The sequence below is a fragment of the Grammomys surdaster genome, unplaced genomic scaffold (assembly GCF_004785775.1).
Source record: "Grammomys surdaster isolate TR1022 unplaced genomic scaffold, NIH_TR_1.0 313, whole genome shotgun sequence".
NCBI classification, from domain to species: Eukaryota; Metazoa; Chordata; class Mammalia; order Rodentia; family Muridae; genus Grammomys; species Grammomys surdaster.
The window spans coordinates 6,752,008-6,778,177 of record NW_021604732.1 but is presented as its reverse complement, the minus strand read 5'-3'; the positions used below and the strand labels follow the sequence as shown (position 1 = coordinate 6,778,177).

Genomic DNA, 26,170 nt, shown 5'->3' with positions numbered 1-26,170 from the left:
AAATTACAAAACTGTTTTTTAAAGATTATGTTTACATCCACAAACTTAGGCTGCTAACAACTTTGGTCAGAGAAGCTTTTTTCCCCCCAGTAACCATAATTAGTGCAGAGACTAAACTGGCCAACAAATTATAAGTGTTTGGCTATGAGCACAACATATTTGTTAACAACCTTCCTCACCCCAATTCCCTGAGCCAGCTAAGGCTCAGGGAACATCACAGATGAGAAGATAAAAAGAATGTCAAAGCTGGAATGAGAAGGCGTGTTGTAGAACGTGTTCTTCTGAAAAAGTGATGGGTATGACAATCATGAATCCACAGAGGGTCTGGATATCTATAGAGAAACCAACCATCCAAAATGTTAGCATAGATGGGGTAGCATTTCATGAAGCTTTGCACCTCTGAGGTGCTATTGTCCATTGATAATTGCTGGGAGAGGATGTATCATTGTTGTTTGGTGATATGGCCACTGGTATGTTGCCTATGCTCTAGTGGATGGACTCGTATCTCTGTTCATAAGATGAAAACTAATTAGACTTTGTAGGCAATATCTTTTAGAAAAAGAGAGAGAACATGAAGTGGGGAGGGAAATGGATGTGTTGGTGGGGGTTCTATCATGAGTAAAAAGTGAAAGGATAGGTAGATATGATCATGTATTATGGTATACATACATAAAATTCTCAAGCAAAAATGCTTTTGGAAGAATGGAAGTGATATAAATATAACATACTCCTATATGAAATTTTAAAAAAATAAACTTACAAAAATAATAAAGTACACGGACAAAGCTGATTAAGGCTTATTATATATGAAGGTTATAGTCCTTTTTTTATCTGGGAACTAAATGGTCACAGAGGGGAAGAAACCCTGATTGAAATTAAAGATTTCTAGAATAACATACCAAAGATAGCATTTTACATTTTGTATTTTAATGAGGATAGGAGCTTCAAGCAAACCTTCATTTTAGAGAATACTGACTCCGATAGGCTGGTAGTGTTTCAACCAGCTCTCCAAAGAAAGGCCTCATTGCAGCCTTGAGCAGCTCTCTGAAAGGAAATTGCCTCTGGGTCTCAAAGCCTCATTTCTCCAAAGCACTGCTAAGCACTGCCTAATGGAGTTGTAATCCTATGACCCAGATCTTACTAGTGTAAGAGGGGAAGGCTTTCTAGCAGGAAAAATTCAAATTATTTAGTTTATGAAGAAAGAATATGGCTGGTTCATCAAATGTAACCATGATAGTGTTTTATTACCAAAACTACTCATGCAAAAGTGTAGGCGCCTCTTAAATCTCCACCCTTTCTTCTTCCATTTCACATATATTGATGGATTCCTTTTTTGTAATATAAGAAGGTGATGCTTATTTTGTGATTTAGTATGCCTATTTATAGAAACTTTCCATATTAACAAATGAGTATTCCAAGCATAATGGTACCATATTAATATTAGTTTTACTGCCTAGCATATAGAATACAAAATTCACTTAATATAAACATAAATATACTTAATTAGAAGGAGGGATGTTATATGGAATGGAACTAATAATTTTCCCAATATCATCACTTTCCTATCAATTGCTGAAACAAAACTTAATTGGTTATTTAAAATAAACATATCAGTGGTAATTTTATTTCCATACTTCAAAGTGCCCAAATAGACACGAAGAGTTACAACAGAGAAATTAAGAGCATATATTTAGGATTGAGGAATATCTGGTTTGCCCTTTATATTAATTTTTAATTTGTCACATGAGATAGTTTGCTCAAACGTGGTAAATCAAAAGTTTTGAACGTTATGCATGAGAGATTATCAGTGCTCATATTACAATGTATAGAAATAAGATGATTATTTAGTATTCACAATTATCGATAACATGAGCAATGTTGAGTTAACATGATGTCTCAAAACCTGTAACTAACGTCCGAGACTGTAGATGCTGCTTCAAGGCATTTTCCTAAGATTACTTCAGAAGATCTAAAAACAGATGTTTTCCAGGAAGAAAAATAATGAGGCCCTATATTATAAATAAGTGAGATTTAGCTTCTCCACAGCTCTCCCAGCTGAGATCTAAATTAAAGGGGATGATGCATGATTTGGGATCATTTCCAGATTTGTCTGAAAAAAAATAAAGGAAACCATTTCACTCGTTCACGGTAGGCTGGTTTTTATGTTTGTTTGTTTTGTTTTTTCCTGGACTTTGGAGATGGGGCTTATGTATTTACAGATGGGATATGCTAATGTCTGACCAATAAATGAGGAATCTTGTGAAATTGCAGGCATGCCTGGGCACCAAAAGACTGATAATGATTTAAGAAAATCCATTTAACTGTTGTGTGGCTTGAAAGCAAACATAAACTTGAAAATCTAAATTCAGGATCCAATTAGAGTCCCCTGGGAATTACTTAGAGTTCCCACTCTTTGTGATGCCTTTTTATTTAAAAAACAAACAAACAAAAAATTACTTCCTTATAGAGGAAAAGAAATGCAATCAAAATTATTCTTAAATTAATTATCAAAATTTAAAAAAATAATCCAATTAAATGATGTCTTTATAGAACGTGCCCACAAACCTTCAGTCTTCTCATTTGTGAAAAGCTACAGTGGTTGCTATAAGGTCCTTTAACCAAGAGTCATGGACTAGTAGCCTAAAGAGCCTCAGTGGATTTTCTAGAAATGCTGAACTCTAAGATCTATCTACAGTCATAAGTAAGGCTCTTTAAAATTCCGTAATCATTGGAATTTCTTTAATAAATTTTTATTCCTAATTTTCCTTAGTCATTTGATCTATGTCTTTATGTTGTAAAACACAGTATTCATTTTTATTTCCGTTTTTTTGACAGAATTATACATAGTTTGAACTAAGCCATAAGTATAAACATTAACTCATTTTAAAACTGATATGTTATTTACAAAAAGGTGGGACTTGTAAAAACAAAGTACAATTATAATTACCTAACAGATTCTGAATATTTGATTTTTGATATATATTTGAGATGTTTCTTATCAAAAATTAAACAGTTGTTATAAGGAGATTTATATATTTATCTAAGTCATATCCTTATAGATTTACTACAGATCGAAGTTAAATTGGGGGGCGGGGTCTCTATTTCATTCACTCAGCATAAAAGAGCAGACAGACAAGAATTAAACCACATTTGTTGCTACAAATAACAAATAAGTTGTTATTTAAACCCATTTATATTCACTATCTCATAAATGTACTCTATATTTTTCTTCCTGTCATATAGGTAATCTATTGGGATAAAATAATAAAGGGAATCTCATTTATTTTTATGCTTAAAATACATTTAAACCACACATTCAAGTGTGGTTTAAAAATCAGTGCAAAAATGCTATGTTGGCTCTGGTTGCCGATTTATTTTATAGGCACAATGATTTATATGCACAATATTTTGCATATCATTATATATCCCCCAGGTCATAGATATCAAAAAAGTGACAACATTGAATAATTTATATTAAAAATTCTTGTACATTGGGGGTTTGCTCTCTTAATTTTATCTTCACGGATGGAGAAATACTTCAGTCACACACTACCACACCTTGATTTTCAAAGCCTCTGGTAATTTGGACGGGGAGATATTTAACTGATCCACTGAGCCATATGGTTAGCCTACAAATAAACAGTGAATGTTGGTGGTTGCATACTTGGTTTTTAATCATAGAAATAACAATAACAACTATAGACACTATTAAATATTCATAATGTTATAGAAAAAAACCTTAAAAACCTCAATGTGTCTCTCATTTATGTTTTAAACATGGATACTCCTATAACTTCTATCTTCAGAAATCATTATACACATTCATAATTATCAGTAGGCACTTTGGTTTGCCAAAACATAATATATACTCTGTATGTTGCAAGGCTTTGATAAAGAATTAGGATAAAAGAATCTTCTATTGTGATGGTTTTCAAACTTCCTAATGCTATGAGCCTTTAATTAGAGTTCTTCATGATGTCGTTACCCCAAACCATAAAACTGGTTTTTTTGTCGCTGCTTTATAGCTGTGATTTTGCCATGTTATGAATTTTAATCTAAGTACCTCTGTGTTCCAAGCATCTTACATGACCCAATGAAATGGTCATTCAAACTTCCCAAAGGTAGTGACCCACAGATGAGAATGACTGCTATATGTGTAGTCATCACACAGGCAACAAAAAGATAAATGATGGTCCCAGCTCATGTTCCCTTAGGAGGACAAATTAGTTTATAACTGAGCTCAGTGAAAAATATGGAACCTCCCGCACAAAGTTAATAAAGTTCAAACTTGGTAATCTTGACACTGTAGACAACAATGATTTGATATGCCCTTGCTAGGGAATAATAGCAAAGTTTGCAATTTAAGTTAATGGATGTGATCGGCTGTCCCGTTCCAACTCATGTAGTATTTGGAAAGCAACATTTTCGTATAAGCAAGACAGTTGAATAAGCTAGAGGATATATCTGAAAAAGGAGGACTTAGTAGAAGATTCATGATTATGTGGACTAGAGGCATTGAGATCATATGAGAGTGCAGCAGAAACTGTATGTAATGCTGGGATCTTGGACTCTATTTTCTATATTAACTGGAACTCTTTGAAGATATCTTGGTTTTCATTAATGAAGGGCTCAAGAGAGCAGCAGTCCATTTGTAGAACCTTCAATAGTCTATGCATTTGTCTGTTTCCTGGATGAATGTGTAACTGACCTTCATAGTCGTTGCTAAGAAGGGTTCAGTGGATAAAACTCATACATGCATGTAGATCATTCTGAGAGCAGATTGCCCATCTGAGAATGATTTTATTGACTCACATATAGCTCAGTTCTTGGAAATATATAAATATATATATATATATATATATATATATATATATATTCTATATGTTGCAAGGCTTTGATAAAGAATTAGGATAAAAGAATCTTCTATTACAGTGGTTCTCAAACTTCCTAATGCTATGACCCTTTAATACAGTTCTTCATGATGTCGTTACCCCAAACCATAAAATTGTTTTTGTTGCTGCTTTATAGCTGTAATTTTGCTACGTTATGAATTTTAATCTAAATACCTCTGTGTTCCAAGCATCTTACATGACCCATTACTCTGTTGATCCATAGACAGAAATGACTATAACCCAAATTGACAGTAGAATTGTTTCATAAAATGTGGCATGTTCATGCAATGAAGCGCTGGATGTCAATGAAGTTAACTAGGTGTGGGTGTATGCAACAAAATAAACTAAAAAAATAGAAATCTAAACAAAAGATAATGCACATACAAACATATACATAAAAATGTGAGGTAAAGTTTAATGGCGGGATAGAGTAATTGCAATGTTAATGTGAGGACAGCAGTTCATTGGAGGCAAGAGAGAGAAGAAACATTCGCAAATGGATGAAGGTGTTTACTGAACTGTGGACAATGTTTTCGTTCCAGAGTTGGTTAAGACATAAATTTTTGCTTCTTTATGCAATACACAATTTCTATTTCACTTTGTGTACTTGTTTACATTCCATTTCACAAAAAAAGATGGCTTAAAAAAACAAATTAACTACAAAATTTAGATACTGGAAAATTAGACTCCTATTAGCTATGTCTGACCTCAATAGCATTTTTCCAAAATCATCAAATACCTAACATTTGCTAAGATGTCCATTTAGCATCATTTAAAAATACTGATTGCATCAATAATAGCATGCTATTTGTAAAATTTGTTTAAAATCCATGTTAATTTTCCCTTAATAGTTTTATAAAACAATTACAGGTAATATTCAAATGAACTTCCTGTTACACTTTATTTCCTATCAGCCATTCTTCTTTTCATTAAATGCCAACCACTCCTCTGCATGAACATGCACGTGATGTACTTGAGGTACACTGGAAGTAGGTTTTAGGTTCCAACATCACAAGTTCAAGACTACAACATGGAAAAAAATTGTAACGTCAACTATGATGATTCTCTCATAGGACTGAAATAAAGAGTTGGTATTCAACAGGGTTAGGAAGACATTAAATGAATAATAACTGAATTGGCATAATTTTACTTATCGATTTATTTATTAGAAAAAAATCAATGTCCTTGTTTAGAAAACTGAGAAAATACTATTTTTGACAAGCATGCTGGGGATAAAACCTAGTGTTTTCTTTAAGCTGAGCAATCAAGCATCTTATCAACTCAGCTCTAAACTATCCTCAGAATCTGCATTCTTTATACTGTTTCAGCAGTGGAAATCAAAAATAAATTTTAACAATAATGATATGCAAGATATAAAAGTTAATGTTATCATGGAATGTGATTATATGTACCACCAAGAGTTAGTTCAAAGAGGAAGTAATTTATATTTCTTTTTATGTGCTAACTACTATACTTCAGACTTCATAATGCTGCTTCCTCCACAACAAGTATTCAAACAGAGTCTAGACAATTTATTTTCAATCCTGCACCCTGAAATTATTTAAAATTCTTTATAAAAATACAAATGTCAAAGGAATTCTTTTTAAATTGGTAACTTAACTGATTAACGATGAAGACAAGTGGGAAAAGTAAGAGCCATTGAAAAAGAAAAAACAATTTCTTGGATACTCCTTCTTAAACTTTTTAAACCTCTTTATGTTCACTTTTGACATAAACAAAATTGTTATGCAACTCAAAATACACTGTCAATCAAAAATCACTGGCTTTAATATTTGTGTCCTACTAAGATAGTCCCTATTTAACCTAAATCGTTCAAATCATTCTGAGAAAACAAATAACCTGAAATATAATGTAGACATAGTATCAAAAGACATTAAAAAGATATATAAGAAAGTTGTACTGTTTTTAATATTCTTTAAGCATATATAATCATATTTAGTAAAGTCTCAGTTGTCTATAATTGAGACTCAACTATTGTTTCCAGTTTTCTAATCTAATTTGTAAAGAGCGCAATAACAAAATCATCTGTTCTGATAGATAAAAACGATGTAATAAAAGCATAGTAACATTGTTCTGGCTTTATTGCAATTACTTTGTAGTTAGCTGTCTTCTATTATGAAAAGTGATACTAATTTTTAGTTTTTAATATTTTTAAATGAATATACTGCGATTATAATATTACACTGAACTAATAGAACTTGAGATTTAAAAAAAATCCAGTAAATAATGGGGTGAAGATATGGTTCAGTGGTTATGAGGAAATAGGACTCTTCCAGAAGTTCTGACTCAGATCCCACCACCCACATTGGTTAGCTCACAACAGTCTGAAATTCCCAGCTCCAGGGAACTCTATACCTCTGGTATTTATGTCACCTGTACTCACACAAAAATGCACACACATATACACACACTCATGCACGCACACACACGCATGCATGCCTGCACTGCATGTGCTGTAATTAAAATGAAATAGATCTAAAGTATAAAAATTCACATTCAATATGTGCTTTGCCACATGTCATTTAGTTGCTGTGAAATGAGAGTTGTTGAATTTCAAAAGTGATGTTTTGTAGACTTAGATTTTCTCGTCCTTCAGTTATTCAGTTTGGACTTGCGACTCATATGCAAGACACAGTTGCAGGTAGACAAAGAAAGTGGTAGGTGTGGTGCTGGTATCAAACACTTCTATTTTTATTTGTGGAGACAAACACTTGAAGATGTAGAAAAAGGCAACACTTAACATGAAAGACAATCCTCTGTCATTCTTTTAGAGTGTGACTAACCTGTCTCCCAGTGCAACTAACTTGACATTAAGGTTAAATCTACTGATGTGCCTCTCTCTATTTTAAAGCTCAATGTTTTATGGTGAAGATGAGCATTTTCTTCCAGAACAAATACTATTTCAAGTAATGGATAATACTTTTGTTTTCTCTTGTATCAAAAATAAAAAGAAGGAGCTGGAGAGATGGCTCAGCAGTTAAGAGTATTGGCTGCTCTTCCAGAGGTCCCGAGTTCAATTCACAGCAAGCACATGATGACTCACAATCATCTGTAACAGAACCTGAGGCCTTCTCCTGGTGTCTGAGGACAACTACAGTCTACTCATATAAGTAAAATGAATAAATAAATCCAAAAAAGGAAAGAAAAAGAAAAAGTTAATGTCATAGCTGCCCAGTTATTTCAAACGCAATTATTTATAGTAGTTATAAAATTATCTCTCTGTATATTGAACTAATCTGTTAATATATTCCTACATATATACCAGCACAAATTTTATGTGTTTATAACAAAAACATAGATGCACAGGACAATCTGTGCATCCTCCCAAATAGTCTGTGTAACAATTGCAAAACTGTCCCAAGTCTAGTGATGTCAGATGTTCACTGAAAGCAGGTGTAACAAAGAGAAGGTAGTTATGGGTTTTTTTGTATAATATCTGCATATATCTAGATATGTAATTAAATGGACCAAATTCAAAGGCATTCAAACAAGATTTTATTTATGTCCCCCATCCTAAAAAATCTGAAGTATTGTCCTACTGTCTTGAACTGTGCATTTACCTAATAAATGCTAGCTCCAAGTACAGTATTCTTAGGTGCTTTATATTTTACAAGTTTAGATGAATTTCAAAGAATAATATTTGCCTTTTTATTTTATCTTGGTTTCTGGGGCTAAACAGTGAATATTTTATTATTGAAATAGTACACTGGTTTTGTAACTTAGTTAGACATTTTAAGTGTTTATTTTTGGTGGTTAGATAGTGCATTATATTTCTTCTTACTTCTGTATGCAGGTTAATTTTAGCTATGTTGACAGAGACCCCTACTCTCAGCAGAAACAAGAGAGAATTTGTATCAGCTAAATATGAGAGAGAGTCTCCCATGAACGCAAGTATCCCAGTCATCCTGTTCTACTGTGGAAATGGATATGGAAGTTAAATTTAAACATGTTTTAAGCCACCATGTTGATTTCATTAGAAAATAAAAAAATATATATTATAAAGAGATGTTTTTATAATTTATACATTAATGAATTAATAACTTTCACATTGCTATAAGATTAGAACTATTTAATCATTCCAAATTAATATTATTATTTATATAAAAACAAAAGAATGTCATCAATTGGAGCATTTGAAAATACTTAGGTGAGAATATCAGATGAGGAAGTGGCAGCAAGACAGGGAAATCTGTTGTCAGCTTCAGATTGTATTGGATGATATTCTTAGTTTTGATGCATATAGAAGCCAGTGGCCTGCTGAATCACCACACTCTATACCTTTTTAACTTGCCAGTTAAGAGACAGTGGGCAACTGATGACAACTAAGAGAACTGAAGATGCCTACAAAAAATTTGAATCTGGATTTTACAAAAAATTACTTCTTGCCCAAATCACAAAGTTTTAATAAGTCAGTCTTCAGCATAGATGACTCTTACTCCTGCTAAATTTAGTCCACAATAATTAATTGTATACGTAACAAATTTAAGTGTATCTACTAATCCTCTCCATGACAATTCCTTAGAATGTTTGAATCATCAATAATACAAAATTTAATTATTGTATGAGAAATTCCCTCCAATTTTCTATGCTGTAATTTTATCACATGAAACTAAATTTGTATAAATAGATCAGTAAATATACAAAGAGATTCCTTTATAACTACTATAAGTAGTTGTGTTTTAAATAACTGACTACTATAACAATTACTGTGATTCTTGACCTTGAGATTTCTTAGACAGCAAGAATCCAACAGTTAGTAAGCTAATTGTCAAGTGATTGAAAATTGGTTTGTGAACTACCAAATTCATCATTCTCCAAAGAATATGCCCATATCTTCCTTAAGAATGAGACTGATAACCTGAAATATTTTCACCAACCCAAAGCCTTTACTTGAGCTACAGTTTAAATTTATACTATAGCTGTAAGTCTGAGCACTGAGAAATAGTTTTTGGCTTTCCAAATTTTTTCTTTTGAGTTTCTACTTTTGATTATGGCAGATCAAACATCTGAATTTAGTTTAGTGTACAAATTATGTCAAAATTCTATTTCCTTATGGTCCTTGTTTTTATTTGCTCTTAACTCAAACTATTCTAAGTGTGGTGTTTACTTAATCTCATAATAATCTCGACTTCTCTTAATTAAAATAATCACTATGACTTGTTATTCATTATCCAGAGTGATTTTTCCTGATCATCCTATGAAAAGTAAATTCTCATAATTCTATTTTTAATCATATTACAAACCTTATTTGGTTTGTTTTTAATAGCTATTGTAATGTTAAAGTGTCATCACTGTGTGTGTATGTGTGTGTGTGTGTGTGTGTGTGTGTGTGTATGTGTATTTTTTCTTTTATCTTTTACTGTCATTTTATTGTTTATCTCTTTCCTGTTTGCCTTCTTACTGCAAGGCTGGTGTGTGTGTGTGTGTGTGTGTGTGTCTCCCAGATCATCTGTCTGTGTCTGTGTGTCTGTGTGTGTTTCTGTGTTATGTTGAGAATGAAATAGGACCTAGCAATTCTAGGAGTGCAGTGAATATTTACTATAGACAAAGAAACCAAGTCATGGAATTATGGAATGGATTTATCTACTTCAATTTCCACTTTTGTTACACAATCACCTGAGTACTTAGGAGCTCAGGAGAGACACACATTTGGCCATGTCAACCAAAGGAACATGAATAGAATTTTATAAACATATAAAAATGATTGAGGATAAAATATATCTCAGTTAAACAACTTCCTGAAGTCTGGAAAAATAAGTAAAAAAGGTCAGTAAATAAGTATATCATTGGCTGAGTAAAGTTTTAAATGTAGGCCTATAATATCATCATACGTAATATAACACTATATTTTAAAGGGATGTTTTTATTCTACAGTATTAGTACCACAAGAACAAGTGCTTACCTTATTTAGTTCTGTTCTTTAGTACTCATCATAGTACTAGGAACAGAGCCTATACAACATCTTGAAAGTTAATAGAAAAGCAGGAGGTTATATTTTGAATCCACTAAATAGGGTTGGATCTTTTATTTTCACCAACCTACTGCCTAAAATGCACTTGAAACTTTTTCATGTACTTCATTGAGACTTAAATATCTGCTAAAAGTTGGGGAAATTTCTCAAAATCAGAAGTCAAAGAGAATTAATTGAATGAGACACTCTCTCATTCTTTGTGCATCAGCAAGAATGTCTTTGATGCTTGTTCATCACAAAAATTGTGCTGCAGGTGCGAACAATGAGTTTTTGGAAGAACTTCTTATAAGAATCTGGGAAACTGTAAATGACCTACTTGTTGGAGAACCTTCAAAAACTGATATAGATATTTTCAGGAATCTTTGAATGCTAAATATCTGTGATTTTATGACATTGCTAATTTTATTATGTATATATTTAATACTATAAATTCTCTCTCATTTACATGTGTGTGTGTGTGTGTGTGTGTGTGTGTGTGTGCGTGTGTGTGTTGACTTGCAGTGTGACTGGGAAGTTTTATTCCATTGCTCAGTATTGGCACTTTATTGATTTTTGTTTTCAAAAATAAAAATAAGTTTTGTGAATATTATTTGACTTATGCCTTCATCTTAAAGCATGAAATATAAAAGACGTATGTAAACAACTCTAAAATTCTGACATAACTTATGAATATTTCATATGAAATGGCTCAAAGAAAATGAGAAGTAGATAATAAGTTCATATACATCAAATATAGAGAAAACTAGAAAATGAACTTGGTGTTTAAAGGCATCTAATTACATTCTGTGTGGCATACAAAAAATTCTATCATAGAGCAGAACTGTATCATTGGAAGGATACCATGCTAATCTCAGATTTTCAGTTCTATAGGACTATGAGAAACAAGTTTCCATTTATATATTTTAGCTCAAACATATGATACTTTTATATAGTAGTCCCAGCAGACTATGACAACACCTTTCTTTAGAACACTGTCACATGTCAGAATTTGTCTGGGTAACCTCCAGCATAAAGCATTAGTGATTAAAAGTAGATTACTTAGTGCATTTGAATATCAGTAGAACATCACATATCTTCGAGACTCTGAGCTATAAGTGCTCAACTAAGAAGCTCATATATGTGTTTCTATGGAAATCTGAGAAAGACATATTTATTTTATGCTGCTAACTTTTGGATAATTGACACATTAATTTTGCAAGCAGTTACAGTCTAAAGCTATGAAATTTGCAGTAACTTTCACTTTTGTACACTGGAATACTCTTCCACTAAATTATTGTAGTGTTACCACACAGCTTTTTTTTTGCATCTAAAAACTTTCATCAAGAGAAATTAAATCATAGTCTCAAAAATAATTATGTAATAATATAGGTGGCAACATTGTCCCATAAACGTCAATGCACACACACCATGAAGATGATTCTCTATATTAAAACTCAACATTAAAATAATCTTATGATACTGGCAACATCATTGTACCTCAAATCATTGTGCTGAAGAATGAAAGGGGCATAAAAGAAAATATATAAACACTTAATTTTATTATTATTATTTGTAAAAGTAAAATTTTCTGACCAATTATATTAGAAAATGCTAGCAATAAAAAACTCATCTAACTAAACATTAAATCCTAAAAAAAAATACTGATTTAATTAGTTTTTTATTGAACATGTAATCTTAGGGAGTTTTTTTGTCACAAAAGAATTGGTAGGAAGCAAACATGTGGTAGAAAGGTATTTTTGGTGCTGTTGCAGTAACCTAGGTGACAGATGATTTCCCCCTGCTATGATGACATCAATGAGGCACAAAAATATTGGAGAGTTATTCATGAGCATGAATAGCAAAATATAAGCTTATATTTTTATCTTTCCTAGTACACTCTAACCATTATATGCATATATTCTAACAAAAATGGACTTGACAATCAAGATAGACAAACCAAGTGTTTTCTCAATAATGAGTTTATTAATTTTACTTAATGAATGAATGTCAGTAGTTTGATATCATCCACTGGAAAATAAATATATCTCTAGATTCATTTGGGGATGTTATATTCAGGGAGGAGTCCCACAACATGACATACGTTCTAATTAGATCTTTGCCCACCAGAGATAGCCTCTGGTTCACAGAAATAATATACTTAAAGTGCAGATATTCTAGTAATTACAGACATTTTGTAAATTAATTATCTCACTCTACTAGACGAAGAGAATTTATAAAATATAGAAATCAAAGTAATTAGAAAAATTTAATAATGTACATTTTGCATGCCCACAAAATTTACAGTTAAGAAGGAGAGACTGGATTAGTGTGGTAGAAAGAAACATTTAAGAAAGAACATAGACACAGGAAATGGTCCTGCAACAGTAACAGCAGTAATGAGCACAAGTAGAGTCTTCAGTCACTGCTCAAAGTAAACATGAGGAATGGTCACCTTATTTTTTTACATAAGTGACTGGGACTTGTTATGTTAGTAAATGCCTAGCTACAAATGAATTTCTGACTAAATACAATTCAGTAATTAGTCCTCTAAAGACTTTATCATACCTTAGAATGTACCTCAAGAATAAATTGTGTTTATTTTTGAAGAGTGAAAATAGAAAGAAAATGGGTTGAGAAACCAGTTAACTTATTAACATGACTACTAGCCTTTACTTTTACCAAAACACTCTATATTGGAAAGGTTAAACTTAAATAAAATTAAAATAAAAACTGCTAAGACACTAATAATTCCTTGTGTGTACTCATATGACACACACTTGGTTTTTCACCTAAATTATGAATGCCTCCATCCCTGTAGTTGTGGTTTTGTTATATCCAAATGATCTTGCTTTAATACTTCTGGAGTTGACTATAGAATACAATTGACATGCATACTTAAGATGGTCATGGTATATGCTATGATTGCATTTGACCATTTATATTGAAATAACTAAGAGAAGATATATCAGTTGGAGATAATAAGTAATATATATTTTTTCTTATAATGAGTATATATTCCTATTTCCTTTAATATATGTATATTTGAAATTTAAGTTTGCAGACATTGATAAAGTACTTACTTCTCCTTTAATATAATATATAATCTGTATTATATATTATATAGTTTTATATACATATATGTATGTGTATATATTACATATATGTATATATTTCCAGCTATATAACCAAATATCTTGTTTTATATTAATATGCCATACTATATGTTATACACTATAATTATATATTATTTTGATATACTTTAAATTATATAACATATATAGCACAACACACACATTGAAATTTTGCAAATTTAATCTATACCAAGTTAGCGCCATAGAGCCCAGCGTGGCTTTAATCACTGGCCTTTGCTTTTGTTGTTGTTCTGTTTTGGGTTTGTCTGTTAACTAGTTATTTTCTGAATACTAAGAAAACATTTCAAAAAATGTATACTTCCCTTCTTCAAAAATAAACCCCGTTAATTTATAATTTTGGTATATGTGCAAATGATTGCTACAGAAGTATAGTTAAAACTGTGAGGAACAATAAAAGAAAAGAATGTCATCATATTAAAATGGTTTAACTAAATGCTTATATTTGAATTTCAAATGTTTGTGAATCTCAGGTTCTTTGTTCTATGTTTTCCTAGCACTAGAATTCCACCCTGCTCTATTACAACACCATATACCATACAAGGATTTCTTATAATACCATTTATCTGGTTAAAGTTTACTAATTATTTCTATACATTCCTGGTCATAACCTGTATCTGCATGCATTAGACTGACAACTCAGAATATCAAGAACAGATCTTCTAGCCTATCTGTTCCATAATTCATACTTAGTTAATACAGTAAGTCTAACTGAAATACTGTCCATTTAAAAAATTAAGAAAATTGCTCTATAATTGTTTGCTTTTAGTTTTGAGATAAGGTCTTTCTGTTTTGTCCATGCTGTCCTGAAATTCAACATGTAGACTAGACTGGCCTTGAACTCAGAAACTCTCTAGTGTCTCAGCCTCTTGAGGGCTAGAATTGAAAGAATGAACCACCATACTAGACTAATTTATATGAAATCTTGTGTATAGAATGTTTAACAACTAGGTATTTTAAAATATATTTTCAAAAGCAACTTATGAAAATTACTGATATTTACCAAACAACAAAAAGACTATTTATCATTTATTTTTCCCTAACACAAGTATATATTAAATATCGACAAGGTATGTTTAGCAGTATTTTTGATACACTTTACCTAAATTTGCCTCAATAAATTACAGAATACTTTCTATTTGGCCTACTACATAGACTTTTTTCTGTAACTGAACTTGTATTCATTACAGGGTTTCAATTACTACCAAGGATCCTTGCTTTTAAAAAACATCCCTTGTTTTGCCCACTGCTCTGTTATTTTCTGTTCTTATGGTTTTCTTTATGGAAGGGTGGAGAGTGTAATGTCTATGTTTCTTATTTCCCATTCGCATGGTACTTTATCTATGCACAGTTGTACAATGATCCTATAATAACATAGAATTATTGCCATGTTTACATTACTTATATAATACTACAAGTATTAATATTATTTGAAGTTAAATTTTATTTTTACCATAAGCTAGTAATGTGGAACTTAAAAGGGCCCTTTTTATTTTCTTTTAAAGGATATTCATCCTCCAGTATGTGGAACTAATGAGAAAGGAAAAACTCTCCCAGGAATGTGATGTAAAGAGGCCTCTAGGGTTTCAAAACAATCAATGTGATTTCTTAAACTAAGAGTAGCTTTCAGGTCACTGTGCCTGAACATACCACAGTCTGTACAATAGTAATGTAACAATGAGTATCTTGTTCCTCACTAAAGCTCATATTCAAGGCTCTTTAATCTGCTTTCTTCTTGGTTATGACAGCTCTTTGTAGAAGAAAGTAGTATCTTCCTATTCTAACAAGTCTGTTTATGGTCTAAGCACATTGCTATAGACATTCTAGTAAAATAGAAACTTCTTAGCAATTCCTAGAGCTTCTTTTTTTTTCTAGAAGTAAAAATGTTTGTGTCTTCATATTAGGATATCACATAGCAATATAATTAAGTTACCTCTAGAATGATGGTGGTAATTAAAGTCAAAATCACATCCTCTAATATTTACATGTTTGAAATTTAACTTTGCAGACATTGATAAATTACTGTCATTTCTCCTTAAATATTTGGTATTATTTTCAACTTCAACTTTACATCTTTCACTTTTCTAAGACTTTATTTTTTGGTAAGGAAATTGAAGAATGACACTGAGAAAATTCTTCTGTGGGTTTGTTAAAAAAAAGATGAGTTTTTAAATGCTGATGACATTCCATAGTAGTTCCTTCGTAGTCATAGAACTCAAAATTAAGCTATTAAAGTAAACTTACAGATACATGACCATAAAAATTATTTTTCCAAATGCAAATTATAATTTGGGATCTAAGCTGTTGGCTTTAGTGTGTTCTTAAGTACATAATGCCACTGAATACCAAGGTGTGTCTAAGTATGTCTGTCTAGATATTACAGCATGATTTCATTTAATGACAGTGTAATTGGTAAATGCTAAGATCCCAAGAAATCCTCCCAAAAGTTTGGTTTAAATGTTCTAATTTATCCAAGGGCCATTTTGACCTAATGTATGTTTTCTAGAATCTTTTAAAACTGATATAGTAGAATTGAGCTTTATTGAAATGACACAAACTCGTGATTTTCCAGAAACAACTTTACCAAATTGATCACAGAAGACTACTTAGAAGTTCTAACTCTACTATCTGGTAGATCAAGCAGTATGGTTGTCAAAAAAACATCAGGATTTCAATTTAGACAACTATTCCATGATTTTGTCCCAGAGTGATGCCAAGAGAAAAAAATCGTCTTACTGGAGATGTGACTCAATTATAGTGAGTGGTTAGTATTTCTATGTTCTAGAGACAATTCCCAGTTGGGTAATTAAAGAAAGACAAGACATCTACAAAGTCAGCAATAACATAAACACACTTTAAATTGACTTCTGTCATGTATGTAAATATAGTGAGCCTTATATATGTGTGCCAATTATATGTAATCTTCACTATGGTCTGGTAAAATAGTCACTGCCAAAAGTCTTGAAAAACTAGGTAACTGAATAATAGAACAGATGAAATGGTTTGCTGAAGATCAAAAAAATCAGAAGTAACAATATGAGAATGCATGTGAGTTCATATAGAAAGATACGTGTGCATAATGATATGTAAACACAACACATGTGCACAGTAAGTGCAAAAGCATGTGTGCGCATATAACTTATAACTGGTTGTATTTTACATCACCCGCTATTACCTGTGATATTATTGATTTCAATTACCTGTCTTCTGTCCTTGTAAGTTATGCTAGTTTGACAAGATTGCTTGTGAGACATTTACATTGTGCTTAAATTTTTAAACATCTATGTTTCACAAACTAAGATGCTATAACCAACAAGGAACTATGGGCCTCGTAGCACAGTACAAACAACAGGAACGATGTCTCTACAACCAGTCTTGACTTCCTTTTAAGAGTAGAAATTATAAAATATTTGAACAGGTTTTTAACATTAAATTTTCTGTGAATTAATTACTTTAAGTTGAATACAAAATGAATGCAAGATAATCGAAATGCATTTGTGCAGTTAATTATTTAAATGAAAACCTAATTTTTAAACTGGTATGGAGCACAGACTACTATAAACGGGCATAGAGTCCGTGTATGAGCAACACATAGTGAGATATTAAAAACCAAATGAACAACAAATCAAAAAGTTTTGAAATCCCAGCCTGCTATCCAGGTGTTTGACTTCTGGTGCAGATGGAGGAAGAATTCTTGGAAAATCTGAGTCATGCATACATCCTCATTTTTTACCCTTTCATGTGAATGCTTAAGGCAGACTAATTGGAATCCTGTGTCAACAACCAAAACAATTACATGTGCCTATGAAAAGCAAAAGCAGTTTTCAAGATAAAACAAGGTAAAGAATTTATAAAGATGTAGAGTAACAAGCTTGCCAATGAAGACTAACTCTATAAACAAGTTGGATTAAGTTGAAAAAGCATAGTATTTCCTTTATGGTTATGGTTATGGCTTGCAAAATTTAAAATCTACACAAAACATAATTATGGCATAAAAATCTTTCACAGTTTTCAATATTTCATATGGAGCATTTTATTCAGCAACAGTTAAGGAGAGAAAATAAATACAAATATTAAAATGATATTCAAGAAATATGTTTGAATGTGACAAAAAATAATTAAAGGAGGTCATAATTTGAGACTGAGCAAAGAGGGAGTACTGGGAAGGTATAATAGAGAAATATTGAATTAGGCTGCAACTCAGAATTAAATACAGTAAAAACCTTAAAACTATTATTAAAACTTAAAACTGAAATTGATTATCAAAAATTCTATCTAATTTGTTTCTGACCAATCTAATTCTTTGAACATAATTTTCTATCATCCCAAATATAGTATAAGATAATTTTTGATAATCAAAATATCTTTGTTTGTATAAAAGTTTCCTACTCTACTCATTTATTTCTGTTGTATTTTATATGTTTATATCTTTTAAAGCTGGAACAGAATGAAGTTATATTAATATAATCTACCAAATTTTTAAAATTTATCTTAAAACAAACTTATCAATATGTATATTTCAGGTATGTAGAATTTGGGTCTATACTTACATAGACATTTATATAGGTACACATGCCAAAATTTTTCAAGAACTTTTTACACATAACACAAATATAGTAAAATCTTTCATGGTTTCCATGTGCTATTCACATGCAATCAGAATGTTTATTGATATGGAACTAATTTCCTGGGCCAGATGAATAAAATTGTAAGAAACAAATTATCTACAAATATTAACTCTGAAAATAAGTACACTTCTCTAAATAGACAAACTAAAGGCCTATTTCTTTAAAGGGAGCTCTGAGAACTTGTTAAAATTAACATTCTTAGACTTCACTCAGACCTCATGACTCAGAATCATCATCCAGTGTGTGGTTTAGGAATTTCCATTTTAGTAAGTCTCCCAGTGATTCTCACAAGTTGTAAACAAGATACATGGAAGTTGAGCAAATTTACGTTTGCTAATTTCTCACTCTACAGAAAGGTATAAGCTTCTAATATGCTCATTCTGTTGCTTTGTTTTAAGATTTATTTTGCTTCGATATAGAGACAATCTAGTGAGTTTAGTCATTTAATAGGAAACAAAGCTTATTTTGAGATTTATAAATAAAAATGTCTATTGAATGTTTCTTTTCTTCTCTTACAATGCTCAGTATATTTTCCTGCTATTGTTTACAACATTGACTCTTAGAATCCTATTTTTGTTCAATATTATTGTAACCACCCTCATCAACCACTGACCAAGTTTAGAGATCAAAGCTTCAGTTTTCCACACTTAGCCATTCAGATCATTTATAGGACTGCAGCAAATCAAACTCCGATCACATACACTGCACCAAACTACAATGGTTACTTCCTCTATCCTTATTGTGAGAATACAAAAATTATCTGCCTGGAATTCTCATAACACATAAATCCCACCATTTAAAACTTTTTTAAAGCCCAATTAAAGATAATCTTATCATTGCAATATGTAACATCAAGTTTTAGTTTTTAGACGATACTGAATTCAAAAAGTGGAGCTGTTAGAGAAAAAAACTATCTTAAGTAGTATTGCATCACACATAATAATAAAGTAATATTTTGGATTAAAATGGAATGTTTAGAGGTGAAATACATAAGAATATAGTACTCAGGAAGTTACAAAATGTTTATTAAAATGAATGGGAATAAGAAAAACAGAGACATCTTTCCCGTTTGGTCTAGATTTTATTCCACAGGTTTCATGGGTTGAAGAATTACAGGGAAGGTAGGCCCAATTTATTGATACTCTGATTCACAAAACAAAGTTTACAAACTTTCATAAAATGTGTAATAGGAAAATGTGTGATGATTGTGAATAGAAAATATTTTAGTGGTTTTTATTACGGTTTGTGACTTACAGTAATTTTCCCAGTAAGTGTTCCTCTCCTCGTCTGGGAAAACTTCTTCAAGTTGTAGTTCTTAATGAAACTATCTACTATCCTCAATGTTTATTGTCAAGGAAAAAGCAAGGAAAGTGGCGAAGGGCTACGAGCTAAGCACATGCTGCCTGCCTGCACTGAGAAATGACGCTTCTACTCTTCATTATGCTTGACTCTCCTCTATGTCTAAAACCAACACGTTCTATCCTCAACACTAGAGAAAAAATGTCAGAGAAACATATAAATATCTGCCACAAAGCTGAAGAGTAGCTAAACCACATCCCCTTTGCCTTTTATTATTAGTATTAGAATTCGTATTAGTATCATCATTATTACAACTACTACATCAACTTCCAAGAAAACTTTGGAGTAGTGCCTTGATGTTTTTCATACATTCTTTTATCAGAGATAGGGGAGGTCACAACCATAGGAGTAGTTTGTACAGTGGTTTGTCTCAAAATGGACAAATACAGAAAGTGCAAATACAGAAGTGCATGCCACGGAAAGTGTGGACTTCTAGGCTGCTGTTAGTTCTGGTCGGAAACTGCAATGTGGTGAGGGCTACCTCCATGGACAGAAACATGGTGCACTGTGCTTGGAGATGTTCTACTCTCATAGGCTTAGTTCAGGGAAGTACTTAATAATCTAGAGGAAACATATTTCTGGGAGCACTCATGTTCAGGAATTTGACCGGTTCTCCTCCCCACTTTTGTTTGTGCAGGAAGACTGTAAATCACTCATGCATACTTCACAATTTAGGCATTGCATTCTCTTGGGTGAGCATGTTTTCAAGATTGCAGCCAGGCCAACTCTCTGCTCCAGCTATATTTTCTAAACATTCATTTAACTATATTCACTACCTCATATGCAGTAGTCCCCCTCCCACCTGAAGGTAGGAGTAGCATTATTCCAGTGCCGGGTCCCCAGGCTTCTCTGCTGTATCTTGGCCCACTGGCCTGACTACATGAATGTCCTTTGTAGATTAAGGGATGCTGTATGGTTTGACAAGCCTCTTTCCATAGGGCCCTTAGCTGGACCGCTGTCCTTGGTGCTGAATCGTGTTTGCCCATTGGGGATTCAGCTGTCGGGTCAATGGGGCTGGATAGAAAACCTGGCTGACTGAAAGCTCAGGTGCAGGACCAAAGAAGACTGTAGTGTATGATAGAAACAGCTCTGTCCCCGCCCCCAGTCCTCCCTCACACAAACCACGCTTGTGTTCCCAAGGACCCTATTTGTAATTTTCTCTTCCAGACCCCCACCCAAATGCCTTCAATATGGCCTCAAATGCCGGCGTGTGCAAGCACAGCCCACTTCATATCAGATTGCAGCAAATTCAAAATCTATTCCTCAGAACACGGAGTCTATGAAATGAGCTTTAGCGCTTTGAAACAAAACACAAACAAATAAAATCTAGTTCATTAACAAATAAACCAATATGTCCTTCGTCTCTCTTCCGTCTCTCTCCTACCCCAAATAGTCACTCTTCCCTAAATTATAAAGCTTAAATCCCAAAAGAGTGTCTCAAATCTTGGTGGTCGCCCTCCTTCCACAACCTTATCTCTCCCCCACATCTCTCTAGAGTCAAACGACGCTGAAAACGGCCCATCTTACCCTGGGTAGAGCGATAGCAGGAGCAGAATCCACAGCGTCATTTTCTGTGAAAATTCAGGAGAGTAGACTGTGCTTCCAATGCTCCATGTATTTGGCGAACTCATCGCTTTTTTTTCTCTCGCCTCTCGCCTCTGGGTTGCAGAAGAATCCCTCCCCTTTGTATTATTATTATGCTGATGATTTGATGCTGGCTCCCCCCACCTCCCTCTAGTAGGTCCCGTCACTCAGGAGATGTACTGCTACCAGCTTCAAAATTAATATTCGGGGGGCAGGAATAAAGATCAGTACAAACGCTTGCAGATACCATCAAAGCGTCAGCTCAGGCAGCAGCTTCCAAGTCTGGGAGGATAATAGAATTGAGGCAGGGGGATGGTACACGCAGAGATGCATACAGGAAGGCAAATGAGAGAAACAGAAAGGCGCTCACATTCATGCCCTGTGCACTCACAGGAATTCCCAGGAGTCCGTCCTTTTAGGTTGTTTATCTATTTGATCTTTTATTCGTTTCTTTCTTTTCTTTCTTTTTAGATAGGGCTGTGCTCTCTTTGTCTGGTTCTGTTGTGTGTTTGATTAAAAGAAGTAGGAAAAAATCACTCACTAGAGGCTTTGCCTGATTAACTCACACAGATTAACTGTGAGGTCAAGGTGGAAGAGATGTGAGGCTGCTGGAAGAGTTAACACATGCGTGAATTCTTGCCAGCACTTTTTAACCCTTTCCTGTAGCAACATACTACGATTTCCATTCATTGGACAAAAAGAGACGCTTTAGTACTCCTAGAAACACTCACTAGAGAGAGGGTTTGTTTTGCTCTATTTGAGAATAATCTTGTAAACTTAAATCACAATTGCATTGTTTTGGGGGAGGGGCAACAAGCAGTGAGAAAGAGGTAGCTGTGCTCAGGAAACCATCCTGAGGGAAGGGTTTGGTGAATTTAAATTGAAGGAAATCACTGATAGACCAAGCCATGGTGAAAATCAATCTGATGGAATGCTGATCCACACAGCTCTATGGAGATAGATGCTTAACCAAGATCGCGAAATAGGGCCCTGGTTAGCTTGTGCCTGTATGTCCCAGTGGGCAAAACAGTGGGAGAATTAGCAATGGGAGACACTTCTGTTTATTCTTTGAGCTCTGAACTTTGTTTTTTTTCTTTTTAATTTTACATGTTTTGGAATCAGTATTGGAAATTCCTGTATTAACACACTTTTTTTTTTTTTGATCAAGTGAGCCACAGAGACATAGGAAATCTCTTCTTATTCCAACCTAGTTAAGCAGACATGGAGGAAGTCTATGCTCTTATATACTGGGATAGGTAGTGACAAAGTGCTTCCCACATCCTGTAGAATCAGCACCTCATATGCAAGATGTTCATTAAAAAGTACAGAGGAACCAATCGTCTCACCATTTTTATAAAAACCGCCAGTGTATCATCTCTAAACCAAAACCTTCTCTGAAAAAAGATCATGCTATATGAATGGCATTTGAGCAAGAAGCCCAAGTAATGGAAATTGAACATGAGATGATAGGGTCCCAGTTCCATCCTTACCTTCAGAATTACACCTTCAGACATAAGAAAAAAGTTATTGGCTTCTGCCAATGATATTGGCCCAAGAGATTGCTTCCGGTAGATATGTCAAGGAAATGTGCATGACAGTATCTTTAAGCACAATTATTTCATTGTACTGCAGAGGACTAAATACAATTAAAACAACAACAGCATTTACATGAGGTCAATGGCTTTTTCCCACTGTGATTTCTACATAGGCAGAGCAAATTTAAATATCTTTTCATTGAAATGCTCCTCACTCAGCTACAGCAGGAAGACCAGGGTTTCCATTTACAGTCACAACTTTATTTTACTCAGATCCAAGGTAGTCTACAGTTACATGTTGTTGGGGACTATATCTAATCTCATCATAGCATTGAGAATAAAACCTACAAGTATATTTTAGATGCTTACAAAAAAAGTGGTATGAAAGAAAAAAACAGGCTAGTTATGGATCAGTAAGACCTTAGATCCCATACCCACAGGAGTGTCTACCAAAATACACATTTCACTTAATGCCAGCCTGAGTCCCTAGAAGAAATTGAAGTAAGACAGTTTTATGGAATATCCTAAGTGGCCAACCAAGCAGTTAGGCAGCCCACTAATCCGCTAATTTTTTTCTAGATGATGTAAGTACTTGTGTGGGAAGAATCTATCTTTTCCCCTATGGGACATTTCAGAAATTCTGAAGTACTTTCTCAGATAAATTCAATTAGTCACTCACATAGTGAACCCTATGGGAATGATTGTTATCATTCACAAATTTTCATATAATAATAATCCTTCAGCACAATGATAACGTTCATAATAATCTCCACAAATTATCATCGACTTCAATAACAAAACGCCTTCTCACATGTTAAGAGAATCCATTTTAATTGTTCTATTTTTGATTAGTAGGCTTCAATGTGCCTCAGTGGATCTTCTTATCTGATGACCAGTCTTTGAACTAAGCTATTTTGATGTTTTCTGATATTGCCATATTTTATTCTCTTATACTTATAAAATATATTATGTAATAATTTATTTCATAAACATCTTACCTATTTTGTTAAGTTTATGTCAGTTACTTAATAAAATGAGGCTCATTTTATTATAAATTATATGCATGCCTATATCTATACATGTGGATTAAATTATATTAAAAGTTGAAAACTATACTAGAAAGTAGAAATGAAGAAAATGACTACTCACACTTGACTACAAAAGGAACTGCCATTATTTATATTTATTGTTTCTGTTGTTGTTATGTTATTTGTGTTAAATTTCAAATTTAACTCTTGATTTGAAGAAGTTTTAATAGTATTATCTTGTGATCAATATCCACAGAAGCAAATTATGAGGTTAAGCATTGTGGACCAGTAGGCTATGTCTATAGGAAAAAGTACTAGTGGTACAAGCCCTGAGTTCAATTCCTGGATCCTCACTTCAAAAGGCAGCTGCAGTTGTGTGGTTTAATCATCTAGGCATGTCTAACATAAAATACACAAAACAAAAGGATTGCATAGAAGCTTGTGTGGACAGAAAGATTGGAGCAAGCTGTATAGTGGCAGAAACATGCAAAAAGACTGACTCAGTATGGTGGAAGAAAGAAATTGATTCTTGAGAGCCATCATCCCCCCAAAGTTGTCTTCTGACCACTACAAGTGTTCTCTAAGTGCATACACATGTGCATGCACACACACACCACACAAACACATACATACATACACACTCACACACACAGAAGGAGGGAGGGAGGGAGGGAGGGAGGGAGGGAGGGAGGGAGAGAGAGAGAGAGAGAGAGAGAGAGAGAGAGAGAGAGAGAGAGGATAATTAAATAAGTAAATAAATTTCAAAAACATTAAAAGTGAGATTGAACAATCACTCATGAGAAATTAAAATGTATCACATAGATGACAATTCTTGGGAAAATATTTGTAACACTTTGGGATATGTTAAATGAACAGCTATGTAAAGTATTAGAAAAGTGTGTGCCATAGTGTGAGGTATAAAGAAATTAATGTAGATTGCAAGCAGAATTAAATTAGCTCTAAGACTGCACCTTTACTCTGGCAACTTAAATGGTCACCAACTATTCTCTATTTTCCTAGGATTTCCTTATTTGTAGCCACATATGGAAGAAAACTACCCAACTTCAGAAGTTAGTTAGATAGAATAGAATCTGATTGACAAGTCTCAGAAGGCTCTCCTGAAGGCATAAATTGAGGAGGAAATTAGAAAGTGACAACAGAAAGATAGTATTTTACGAGTTAAGGTACACTCCCCTTAAATGATTGTTTCTATGGAAACAGAGGCTAGGGGTATTGAAAAGCCCAGAGAATGCCAAACTGAAAGATTGGAAAAGCTGTGCCAGCTGTATCAGCTACCATTCTATGCCATGCAATATGGCAACTAAATTCCATCAAGTGAAGGTTCTGTGTCAGCATCTCATTGTTCACTCCAATTCCCAGGACCAGGATCATGAACTTTACCTATTTTAGTGAAGTACTGATTAGTCATAGGATAATGACAAAACTAAGACTAACCCACTGAAAATGGTTCAGTGTATTCTCCACTTGATTATGGTGATTGGTAAATAATTTAATACATATTACATCAAAAATAATAATTCTTCAGAAAAACAACATGCTGGAATAGTGTTTCTACATTATGTAAAACATCAGACACAAGGGAAAATCATTAACTGTGCACAGTACAGAACGTGAAGACAGAGCAAACATAGAAGCAGATAAATATTGCAATTAGCAGACAGTAATAGTCAACCACAAAAAGTAGTTCAAGGACTTAATGAAAACAATATACTCATAATGTTTATCTGGCCAAATAAATGAATGACATTGAATCTCAGCAGCAAATGGAAAGTGTATTACAAAGATAAGACAGAAATTTTAGAGTTAAAATTTCCAGTGCCTAGAAGAAAAACTTACATAGTAGTAGACGACAGACAACTGGGAATAACAGAAGTGATTGAGAAACATAAAAGAGGATGAAACAGGATCAGTGGAAAATGTGCTGCACATAAACACTGGAAAAATATTACAAATAACAGTCTAAGCGTCCCAAGAATGGGGATCTACAAAGTGATGTTTATGGG

At 33.2% G+C, this 26,170-nt stretch overlaps 1 protein-coding gene across 1 annotated transcript in view; it reads right to left on the bottom strand.

Annotated features, from left to right (window-relative positions):
- Window positions 1-21,630, bottom strand: part of Gabrg2 (gamma-aminobutyric acid type A receptor gamma2 subunit) — a gene marked incomplete at its 3' end in the record, with an annotated part of 34,325 nt that extends 12,695 nt beyond the window's left edge. The window contains exon 1 of the mRNA XM_028777683.1: window positions 21,527-21,630. Coding sequence (XP_028633516.1) covers window positions 21,527-21,630 — 104 coding nt within the window. The remainder of the gene's footprint in view (window positions 1-21,526) is intronic.
- Window positions 21,631-26,170: the final 4,540 nt, after the last annotated feature.